Below are 12,806 nucleotides of genomic sequence, written 5' to 3' on the forward strand. Positions count from 1 at the left end.
CTGGAATAGCAATCACTTTTATATAGATTTATAGATATTCTCTTCCTGACCCAACCTTTTCGGTTTTCTTTGGGCTTTGGTCTGGCGCAACAGCTTGTAATCGGCTGTAGTTTGTAAATGTATTCTCTAACAAAAAATTAAATAAAAAATACAACAAGTATTTTAAAAAACAAAGTTACCAAAGATCATTCATGATAAGATTGTAATTTGTGTGCATGCATTTGTTTATTGACCTTGACAGAAAGTTTTGTCTCTGGATTTAAGCATCTGTATCTGTAATAATAAAAGCAAAAGTCATTTTAGTATGAATTGTAAAACTACTATTACTCTGCTGTATTGAAAAGTGATTCTAGAATAGATTATGTTCTACTTGAGTACAAACATCGAGTTCTCCCTTTACACCTCTTTTATCTCTGGTGTATGAATGTGTTTCTCATTCCCACTCATTACACCACACACAATATAAGATTCATCTCGGCAGTCATCGATCTGCTAATATTGAGAGTTGTCAGGACTATTAATGGAGAATGCGTATTATCCTACTTTGTGTGAATTCCGCCCCGAGTCCGAGAAGCAACAGCGTATATATATTGCTCCTCCGCTTAAATCGAGCACCAATTACTGCATAAAGAAAAGCTCTCTGGTCCTGCATGAGACACTGATTAGCATAAAACATTAGATTCTCCTCACTGGCTTTAATCAGATATGTAGCACGCATAGGACCTGTTGGTACATATTGCACATGTGAATTGTGCTGTGTCTGCACATGCTTACTCAAATGAGATGCTGCAAACTTCCCTGGTCACTGAAGGACCGTGCAGGAAATGCTCTGTGTGAAAAGACGTGCGGCTCATGAAAAGCCCTGGAAATTGTTCAGCTGCATCAAAATGAGTTAACCTTACAGATCCCTAGCACCTGCCCACAGCGATATGTGCATGTTTGTACGGAGATAACATCAGAATCATGTTGTGAGAACGATATGGAAAGAAATAAGAAATATTAATTGACCTAGTGCAGAGAAATCAAGGCAGGTGGTTGCTGCAGGCGGATTAGTGCAGCAAAGCCTGTGATTGGAGCAGATTTAACGATAAGAGGAATACAACACCCTGCAAAATAGCATAGTCCACATAGGGGAAAATAAAACACACCAGATGGTTTTAGCAACTAATAACCAGTTATCTTTAAGAAAAGAAAACCAGTGTATAAGCGTTAAGTGTTCCTACTTTGTAACAATTAACCTTTCATATTTCGCATAAACACTTTGCTAAATACATAAATGCAACAAAATATTCTATTTTTTCACTGCACAAACCGTGGTGGTAAATGGTTCCTCTCTCTCTGTGCAGATTATTCATTGGGCACCAAAAATGTTGTTGCTGAAGTTTTTATTCTAACAAATACTGCAACATTCAGTTGCTTTCACTTCTTTCTGGCGAAGAAGTTGCAGAGGCTGAAAAAGCACTGGCTTCTGACCCCCTGTGGTACGTCAAAACCAGTAAATTTACATTTTGTGGCCTAGGGCAGATTCATCTGAGTAATTCCCTCAGTTCATTTATTACCTTGAATGTATTCCCAGTTGAACCTAATTAATTTATACAGAATGGCTTTTGTAGCAGTAGTCTTTTTCACATCTTCAATCAAGTGAGTATTTGATCATAAATATATCAGGTACATCAGAGCAGCTCTTTGTTAACTAGCTTGTACAGCTGATGATTCAGCATCCAAAGAACACTGCCGCATATATCAGATAAGACAGGCCTTCATTTATAATCATTTGGACGCTGGCAGGGATGTACACCCGCCAAGGTTTGCTTGTCTGATTCTGAGCTCAGCCAAATGGAATTTTATCGAAGCACCAAATCAATAATTGGGCTTAGTGTCAACAAAATGACTCTGTCCCAACAAGATTTTTAATGAATGTACTTCTATAAGCTTAATTAAAAGTAATGGTCATAATTTACACTGTGCAATCCACTGTTCTGAAGTTAATAAAATAATGTGAGACACTTAAGTGAGCACCTGTTGTGTTCATGTGTTAGTCCTGAGCCGCGGTGCCACCGGTTCAACCAGACCAGCATGTTTCTGGAGATAGGGGAAACCGTAAGACCCAGAAGAAACCTGGCTGGCTGCCTTCAGTGCTCCTCTGATCCTCTGATCAACTGGAAGTATTTGTCTGAGCATTTAGATATAAATCAATATGTTGAATGTACGTCATTATAACTATTACTGTAATGTAAACATGAGACCACTCGCACATTCATCAGATGTAGGGCGGGGGTTAGAAAATGAAATGTGTATTTTTAAAGCCAGCAGATGTGGTGAATCCTAAGTGAAACAAATGTATTTAATGAGAGACAGGGTGGTTAACATGTGTTAGCAAGGTTTTAAAATGGTCAGTTAATGAAAACTTTAACAACATATTAAACAAATGCCTTTTGGGGGAAATCTTTTTTTTCCTAAATAATGCAAATTGTATTTCATCACCTGTCAGAACAAAATTTGACTTAAGTGTGGCAAGCATACGTAAAACAAGGCACAGTGTTTCAGAAAGCAAACACGGATTGAAACGCGGTGCCGCATCTGTTAATGTTAAAGTGTGTGTGAAAAGCCAAAAACACTTTGACAACATAATTGTTCTAAGAAGGAAGAGGGACACGTTCCTGGGCTATGGCCTTTTACAGTGCCGTGGCAGCGACGCCTATTCATAGAAACGTGTCAGTGTGCAGTCCAACAGTGAAGCGTGAGGTGAGGGCCTTCACTGACGCACACTTCATTTATTACAAGCGACTGTGTTGTTGCATCTGACCTAAATAACATTGAGGTCAGATGCGCGTGACCTGGCCATTCAAACTGAAATTGAATTGCAAAATATCAGATATGTGTCGGGTTTAGGTACACATTGCCAAGTGGCCAGGGGCACATTGAAACAAATTGAATCTGTTGTTCGGACATTCACGAGTAGATCAAAAGGTCATAAGGGCCGCAGCCTGACTGTGGCCTTATAGAGCCAATAGAATGACCGACATACAGTAGTGTAAGGATGTTGTCTCCAATGTGTCAGGAGGACTTAGTGGACAAGTATGCTGAATTCCAAGAAAAAGAACATCACCTCATCACAGTAGTTTAAAAAACTGAATGTCTAACCTTGACCAGCTCATAATGCTGGATGCCGTTGAGCCCCACGTCAGGGTCGAATGCGGAGGGCACGGGGTATCTGGAGTTGATGGCAGTGTTTTCGGGGATGGAGATGTTGATGACCGTGGACTGGAACAGCGGCGCGTTGTCATTCACGTCCTCGATCAGGAAGCGGATCTTCACCAGTCGGAAGATCTCGTCGGGCAGCACGGCCACCTCGATCTCGTAGTAGCAGCGTTTGTCGCCGAACACCCCTGAGCACAGTTTCTCCCGGTCAATCCTGTGATTCGTGGTGAAGATCTCCCCGGTGTTGGCCTCCACCCGCACCAAAGGCACGTCACCCGTCTTGTACACAGGCTTGAACTGCAGCGGGGAGGAGAGCCGGATGCTGGGGTCCAAGTTGAGGTCCAGGTCTTTGCGGAGGTTGCCTATGCGGACGTTTTCGGGCTGCTCCTCCTTGACAGTGTAGTCCTTTTCTTGGGCCCCGCATAGTAGAAGAGTGCAGGCGAGCAGAGCCACCAGCACATAGGCCTGTCCCGCCAAGTCCATACTCGAGACGAGAGGCGAGCTTCACTTTTACGGTTGGACTTCTACGGCACAGGAGAAGAAAAAGACAATGTGAAAAGTCCATATGGAGAGATAATTATAGCCCATTGCAATTACTGCTGAGACTTCCTTTGACCTATTCATCCTAACTAGTTGTGATACACATGGTTCCGTGTCTTGAGAACAAATTAACAGCTGTTTCACACAATTAACCTTTACAATACATCCGCCGAGCAACCAGCCACAAGAAGGTTGCCATTTCCCAATTAGGTTTACATGCAGCAATGAACCCTTTCAAACATTTAGTTCAACAAATAAACATCAATTGCAGTAAAGCCTCTGAATGAGTGGGAGGTTGAATACTATTGAGTAAAATACTAGTGTGTTCATGCTCGAACATCTCTTATTTATTATCGTTTATGATTTTGATGCAGAAAAAAAAACCTTTTCTCCTACAGCACAATAGCACATTCAGGATGAGTTTGTCCCCATATAAAAATACATCACGCTTTCTTGTTTTGTTGGTAATATTAGTGTTTATTTTGCATATATACACCAGTAATAATTTTAACCCAAAAGGCGCCTGCCCAAGCCCGAATAACGCTTTCAAACTGTGCGTGTATAATATACGTGTCCCCGCCGTGCTGTGGTGCAGCCTTTGTGAACCACTTGCAGCGCGCTGGAGTTGACAGCCGCTAATAATGAAGAGGCTCATTTGTGGCGAATGTAAACAATTGGGCTTCAAATATTTCATGAATGCCCCATGTGAGTAAACACACGCCGCCAGATAAGAGCACAGTTTAGAGCCGCCGAAGTGGAGGGAGAGACAAAGATGTGAAATAATTTATGGAGCACTGCCATCAGTCAAATTAGCCGAATTCAATCATAACTTCATTACACGCTGATGGATATGTTTTTCCCCACATCAGATTTTAACAACATACACTATTATGCTCAACAAACCTCCGTGCCACTTGAGTTAAACATCTCCTGGCATTATTTATTGAGAGGTCTCTCAGTGGTGGCTTCCAATTTGTCCCTTAATTTAATTCAGTGGTATCTTTGTTTATGGTAAAAAGCCTAACGGGCAGAAACCTGAATTAGGCTGGAACGAGTTTTCTGGTGCCTTATATGGGGATTGTATTGCTTGTTTCTTTCTTTACCACAAAGTAAAGGTTAGTCATAACACATTTATTATTCCTATTGATGATCACAGAATCTACCAGTTATTTGCTCGGGACAGTGCATGTTTATGAAAAGACTCATGCATGTAAACGCGGCGGATTGTAGCCATGGGCCGATTTCTACCTGTTGTCCCACACGACCACACTCTTGTTCATCCTAACCCATTGTAAAAGCTTTTATTGGTGGGGAAACCTGAACACCCGGTGGAAACATACCACACAATAGGGCCGGCACGGACTGAGCACTGAGCGACCATGCCACACGTCTCAACAGCTATGGCGCTGCATTAGAGGAGCTATAAAGTACAGTTTTATTCCTCAATACTTATTTCGAACAATGTTAAATACTGAAGAATCACAGGCTGTTTACTCTCTCCAGTGCAAAGCTTGTATGTCATGTGTTAGGGTCAGCCTTCCCGAGCGCTTATTACCCCCCAGAGATATCAGTATATATATTCATAAGACAGTTTCCCGAAGCACTGGCTATTTCCCTTCAGATGGTGGTGCCAGTGGACGACAGCCATCAGTCAGACGGGCCACATGCACACACACACGTTCAGTAACATGTGAAGAGAAAGCGCTCTCTGGGAAATATTGCCTACTTTGTAAAAGCACAAATCATTTTAACATGAATCAAATCACTTACCATCTTAGAGGTATGACTACCTAAATTGCACAACAGGGGTGCTCTAAATTGGCAAGGTAACAGCATTCATAGTCATTGAAGCTCTCAGCCTACCGACAAAGGGGAATTGATTAAAAATAAGAATTTAATTAAACCCGTTTTGAATCTGCAACAATTGTGAAGTGTTCACAAAAGCCCACAAAGGCAGATTTCTTTTCATACATTTTACGAAGCAGTCACATGAGACCCATTAAAGAACAGTTGGACAGAAAAACCTGCCAAAACAGGGCCGACATTGATGAGCAGAAGGGTTATTTATTCTGCACGTATAGCACTGGTGCTGTTGTACAACCGTGTCAAAATACTGAAGAGATATACCCTATTAGTAACTGTGGCACGCTTCACTTTGAAGTGTGCCATGCTCTTTTTTTTTCCTCCCCACCGCTCTAGTGCAATGATCACCTCTCATTCCAAGGCTGGGCAAACACAAAGCGTAATGACGTTTAAATCGCATCTTTAAATGAGAAATGCTATGCGTAAATAAAGGTGGGAAAAGTGAAAAGATCAAAGCATGATCTGGATTTTCTGTGCTTTCTACGTGAAAATTGTGTTGTATTAGCTGAAGAAATAAGCTTTTGATTCCGGGAACAATTGTATTACACCAAGGTGGCACCATCGGGATATTTTTGTCTTTTTTGTGTAAATGTATTCAGTGTATTTCAATGTGACTTAGTAAACGCAGTTCAGTGGAGTAAGTGTGCAGGCTTTTTTTTTACACTTTACTTTCCACTACACCAGGTGAAATCCACACTGATGGAATGATCACAGTATGAAATTATTAACCGTGAAAGTATCTTCACTGGTAGCAAGGTAGACTTTTGGCTATTGAGCGTCCCCCAACCCCCCCCCCGACTTCAGTTGTGGCTCTTTGTAATATAATGTAATATAATATGTAATATAATATACAATCGATATGACCGTATGTCTTCTTTAACATGACTAATACTGTAGTTAGCTTAGTTAAAGGTAAAACGGTTTATTTCTCATTCTTTCATTCTTTTTTGTTTTGTTGTTGTTTTATTTGTGTAAAAAAAGTATTTGATGGGACAGTATGACAATTTTCAGAGCACGATGCCACCCTGTAACCACCAAACACTTATACAATTTTAATGTCTTCTCATAGTGTCTCTCATTTCTAATGTATTCCAAAGCTTCCACTTGTCACTGCTCCCTCTAAAGCGGTGCATACGGGACAGGTTATGGGCAGCAGGAGGAGGAACAGTGCTTGAGGGGAGAGAGAGGAGAGGTGGGAGCGCAAGAGAGAGAGAGAGAGAGAGAGAGAGAGAGAGAGAGAGAGAGAGAAAGACATTCCTAGGTGTCAGTCAGAGTGTCTGCTTTGCTTACATTTCACTAGTCTCCTCAAATGGCTATTTTGAGCCCCAGACAGCAGGTTGAATCCAGTAGGTGAAGCAGAGCTCGCCTCGGGAGACCTACCAGGCTGTCCCCATGTTGCTTTTGACAATGTGATGAGCAGACACTGCATATTTTAGCACACAGCCCTTATAGCCCATATACATTAGAATGAGGTTGTCAGCTATTATTTTATAATAATGATGAGAACCATGACTTTTTGAATAATATATCAGCAAAATAATACTTTTGATTGGCTTCACACATTTAGGGACAACTGGAGAAATGAAAAGTAGCTGCAGTATTGAAGAAGTCAACATCGCTTCAGAGCGGAAAACAATTCCTCCATTGTTTGTCAAGTACAATTCTTTTATCCACAGTGTTTATTTCATTGTTAGACTTGAAAACTCAGTCCCACATAAAACTTAGGTCATCAACCTATTATTTATTTATTTACATTCCCTCGAATTTGGACAATGAAGTAAAAAAAAAAAAACATCAAATGAAAAACACTTTTATGCATCCATTGTATTACCACATGTCAAAACAACATTTTTTGTTTTGCCCTAATCCAACAGCACAGTGTTTGCATTGGGATTGTCACTGCGGTTTGACTGATTAACCCAGTGGCTCCTCAAATTACAATCACTTTCCTCACTCTTACACAGACTTGGACTGTAACCAGTTGTAGTACTTAGGTAATTAAATTGTCGCAAGGTGATATTTCTTACAGTCCTGCATTAGCGAAATGACGAACTAATTTACAACTCAGTGCTTGGGAGCCTTCAAGAGGGCGGCCTATACGTGCCGAGGTAAGCGTGATGGCATTTATGGGACTTTACGTAATTCTACTGCTAATCTGGACTAATGATGGCGGACTTTATTTAATCATTTAAAAAAAAACAAATGTAAGTCAAAAATGCTATCTTGCAAAACAGTGGCGATATAAATGTACACAAGTAAATGGATTATTGGCATGCGGATGTACATGGTTTGATTTCACTTTAAAACACTGGCGCAATCCACAGATTCATTTTTACTGAATAGGCTCGAGCATTGAAAGGTATGTTTTTTATTTATTTTTTGTTTTAATATTCAACCAATATGACCACTAAAGAATATTACAGATAGAAGACTGAGCTACAACATTATTCAAAGATAATCTCCCCTAATTGATTGAGGGAATCTATAAATCTAGCTGGCATAAAATGTAGTTTCTCACGGTCTAAATTATTTCACCGCATACTTTGAGCAGCAACATTTAAGATTGATCCAAGATGAACGGATGGATCCCCAACGCTTATGCAGCTCACCTATAGGGAAAGGTTTACATTACCATTTCATTGCATTGTCTGTTCTATTGAGTTTGGCAAAGCTCTGGGGGAGTCTTTAAGGACTGCCAAATATCCATCCATTGAAAAGGGAATATCATCACACCACATATGCACCAAAAAACCCTATTGCTTTTGATTGTGTTTATTTTCTTGAGACGGGATCACTTAAATCATCCCGTAAGATAAGAAGTGCTTGGAGTAAAAAGGAAGACGCGCACTGCTGTTGCCACGCACCCACGCACCGTCAGCGCGCACAGCACCATTAAAGATTGGGTTCAGGACGAAACCACGATGAAAGAATAATGTATAGAACCGCAGAGGTTGTTGTTAACAATGCATCTGAGGAGCATTGGGGTTTGTGTTTGTTTTTTTTGTTTTTTTTTGGAGCATGGTAAATAGCAGTCTACAGTCGAGACCGAGCGCGCAGAGCATATAATGCGACAAGTCGGCTTAGATTGTGTACCATGACCGTGAATGATTCAAGTTTACAGGTGCACAAACAATTTCAGATCCGGCTGTAGGTGCGCAGACAATTTAGATTAACGCCATTTGTCTAACGGTCAATTAGCGAGGAGGAGCGCAACACACTCATTCATCCAAGTTTGGTCTATACCACGCTGCGGTGCTGGATCCAGATACAGCGTGTGTGTCGGCACAGGCTCCGGGACGTGTGTGTTCATTCCCCTGGAGCGAGCAGATCAGCGGAATATCGGGGAATGTATTTGGTAAATGGTGACAGAAAGAAGTGAACGCTTACCTTTTCCCGTTTCAGAATGAGGGTGCTCAACCACGAGAGGCGTCGCGTAGACACATCTCTGTTTGGCAAAAAATAAATAAAAATAAAGAAAGAAGTACTACGAATTAAGCAGCAACAGGATTTACGCAGGGGTAAGAAACGCAAAGGATCCTCATCAGATGAATTGCAATATCCACTCCAAAAAACTTATCCAAACGCAGACAAGCACGACGCTCCACTTGAGCAAAAAAAAAAAGGGAAAAAAAAGAGAGAGATGACCTTTACGCTATAATTCCTCTTCTTGGAGCGAAAAAAATCCCACGGAGCATTGATCCAATCTTGCTTAACGGATAACTTTATCCCTAAACTATGTCTGTGTCGTCTTCATCCCCTAAAAGCTATCACCATCGGCAAAGTTACGCGTGCGTCATGGCGCAGGCAGAAACTTCATCCCGAGGAGCCTGTAAAAGCTGGTTTTAGTTCGAACCCAATTGTTGTTGTTTTTTAAGACTAATTGAAGCCCGTGCCTATCCTCAATAAGATGCCGTTAAGCGCAGGGTGCGGAGAGCTCATGGCCCCCCCAGTGGAGTTGGATCAAAGTGTGCCTCAGTGCAGCATCACTTACACGAGCCGGGATAGGCGGTTCACCGTATCTGTCTGCTAAGCTGTGGATGTCTCAGTAGTATTGTATGAACTCCAGTTCCTCAACACTGCCCTCCTCTCTGCCGCTCTCTCTCTCCCCTCTCCCTCTCTCTCGCTCCTCCGTGCCTCGCGCGCGCGCTGACATCATGGCGGAGGGTGGAGCCACGCGCGCATTTAAGATGCCGGTTCCTCTTAAAGCCGCACTGCGATGGAGAGTGATGCTCGGGAGGCTTGTGGAGGGGCCTGTGTGTGCTGCGTGCGGGTGGACCGCGGGTTTGCAGCGCCGCGTTTAGACTTCAGGGGGGCACTGTTCACTTTTGTAACGAGCACAGTTACAGACGTGCTGCTCTTTCAACTGGAGCAGTGCACCGCACACCAGCGCCAGTGAGTAATGGTCTTTGGAAATGTTCGTAGAAAAAATATAAAGACAGGAGAGAAGCGGAACATTAAAAAAAATAAAAAAATGTTCTTCTCATGTTTGCGTATAGGTACTCCAGTTTCCGATACAAAATAGGCCAGGTTGAGTGAGAGTGTGACAAGGGGTCAATGGAAATAAGCCCATCCGGTATGGCATTATATACATGCATGAGTCCCATATGTGTTCATTAACGTGCACTGTCCCGATCAAAGAAACATAAAAAAAATAAAAATAAAGGTTTATCAAAATGTGTGTGATGTGAAACCACAAAGGATCACATAATATTAATTTCGACCATTTTAAATGTGATGTTGTATAGTAACTAACAGGGTTATAAAAAGACTAAACCTAAATGCTGTGTAAGATGTGTTTTGCTATACCTCATTTCGGGTAGCAAAACGCCTTTCAACTTATTGCATGTGTGGAAAAGACACTATATCGACTACTTTTAACCTCTTATCCCCTGCTTTCAACCGAGGACATTTCCTCCAGTTCGACTTTACCCAAATCTAAAAGTTCCTGGACTGGCGAGCAACAGTGTAACGCCCCCTTTGAAAGCTAAGTTCTACAAAACTGATTTTTTCCCATTTTTGAAGCGTTTTTGTCTCAATTTATGCCGCTTTTATGACACATTTACAGCACTTTCTTGTCACTTTTCCCATTTTCTTATGTTTTTAAGCATTTTCGTCACATGTGCGTCGCTATTTTGACACTTTTTTCCAAGAAGCTTTGGGTAAAGCCAAACTGGAGAAACTGTGCTTGGTTCAGGCGGGGGTTAAGGAGGTTAAACATCTTGTGTGTTGCTTGGAGCACTCTTCATGGCAGCAGGGGAATAAAACAAATAACACTGATTACAAGCCACCAAAAAAAAGCATGCTAACAAATCAATGGTCCTGTTGTGAAAAAGAGCTTGAGGGCAAAATGGCTCCGAACTGTTTTAAACATATTCTGCAAAAATACTGATGGGCTTGTAATCGGACGAAGAAATGACTGTAAAAATGACACAAATCAGCATGCATGAACCAAAATACTATGTATTGTATGTATTTGGTTGAGCGGTGTTTATTGTCAATCACCACATGTTAAATCAAAATTGCATTATTTCCAATCCTTTGGTGAAAACAGAATAAAGGGAGTGGAAAAACTTGGAATCTCAAAATAATGCTATCCTCTGGAGAATGTAGAGACGATGTTCATCCTGGGCCATGACGGCAATATTTTTGGACCAAAGCAGTCACTGACATGCACATCTAATACACTGTTGAGATACAGTATTTCTTAATTTTGTCATTAATCCTGCAAAGATGCTTCTGTTTCTGTTTGGAATTGTCTTTTTTCCCCTCAATATTGTATTATTTTATGTACAAATACTATTGTTGTGATATTTTGATCCCTGTAATCGTGTCAAAATTGCATATACCATCTTCCAGAAATCACAAGCGTCATTCAAATTCTGCACCATCTTGTGACACCAGGGAGTCTATTCAGTACACTGCAGCCCATAAACTGTAGATGCCAAACATGAAGTAGCTATGGAAGAAAAGAGATCAATCTGTCACATTGATTCACTAAAAATCACTGCAAAATTGTCAAACCGTGTCTTTAGTGTTGCCTGTAATTAAATGGATGTCTAGAGCACGTTCTACATGTTCTTTTATGGAGGTCACACAGGGCCGTGGCAGCCCAAAGGTCACATCATCACCATTATACGGTCACTCCGGATCGCCCTTGCTCTGCTGACATTGTTGCATATAATAAATGGTGAGAATTTTGCATTTAACAAGTTTAGCCCACAGCGACGTCTTATAAACAGCATGTCTTTGCAGTTTTCCCGATCATCCATCACAGCTTATCAGCCCAGAGTGGCATTTCATTGGTTTGGGGAAAAAATCTAAAAGGTCAAAGTGGGTAATAATTGAGGTCACTGCCCAAGAGAGCAAAAATTATGAAAACCTAAAGAAGGTCCATTTTCTGTGTGTGTGTGTGTGTTTTTTTTTCTTCTATTTAATTCATAAGTGGGACATTCTTTTCAATGTCTAACAGCAGCAAATCAAGGTACAATTTTCCACAATGAAACCAAGTCATGACAACAAACAAAGTACTTTTTTTTAATCAACATTTCTAATAAACAGTTGTGCACAGTAGAGTAGAAAAAGAGAAGCAAGTTTGCAGCTGAGGTGTATATAATATTTGAACACACGAGCAGTAGACTCTGTGAAAGGAGTTATAATCTAATCACATTTATTGCTCCCTTATATTCAGGATGATCATTTCGATTTAATATCTTGACGGGATTGCGTAATTCACCGTATGTGCCCCGATCTGAAACGTGTAAAATGGCATGGTTTACTCGTAAAGCGTGTCATCAAGTAAGGTCTTTCTTTAGCACAGTCTTTAATTATGCTCTTCGGGGGCCTCCATGTCAGACACGTTGTGAACACACGCAAAAGAGATAATAGGAAGACCTTTTCTAACGTTGCTTAATGGTCAGACTCAGCAGGCGATGAGCTGCACTGTTTAACCACGCGATTTGAAAAGGCGGCTTTTGCAATGTTTGCAGCAAGTCCACGTTTCATATGGGGGACCTAAATTCTAAAGCAGGGGAACCGCCAATGATTCTGCCAATTAAAGAAACTCAGATTTATGACTTGAGTGGTGCTATCTGAAAGAGAATCGTGTTGACAGTGACGCAAAGAGAGATGAACAGGTGGCATTTTGTACAGGCGCCTGTAGAGAATCAGACACAATCGATGAACAGTGAATATATTGTTCTGTA

General features: G+C 41.2%; 1 protein-coding gene across 2 annotated transcripts in view; it reads right to left on the reverse strand.

Annotated features, from left to right (window-relative positions):
* Positions 1-3,746, reverse strand: part of pcdh11 (protocadherin 11) — a 181,464-nt gene extending 177,718 nt beyond the window's left edge. Inside the window, exon 1 of one of the 2 annotated variants that reach the window (XM_079556374.1) lies at positions 3,145-3,746. In XM_079556374.1, the coding sequence (XP_079412500.1) occupies positions 3,145-3,684 (540 nt within the window). In that variant the 5' untranslated portion in view covers positions 3,685-3,746. The remainder of the gene's footprint in view (positions 1-3,144) is intronic. The other variant, XM_079556375.1, reaches the window with a different exon arrangement.
* Positions 3,747-12,806: the final 9,060 nt, after the last annotated feature.

This window comes from Gobius niger (assembly GCF_951799975.1).
Source record: "Gobius niger genome assembly, chromosome: 5".
Classification (NCBI taxonomy): domain Eukaryota; kingdom Metazoa; phylum Chordata; class Actinopteri; order Gobiiformes; family Gobiidae; genus Gobius; species Gobius niger.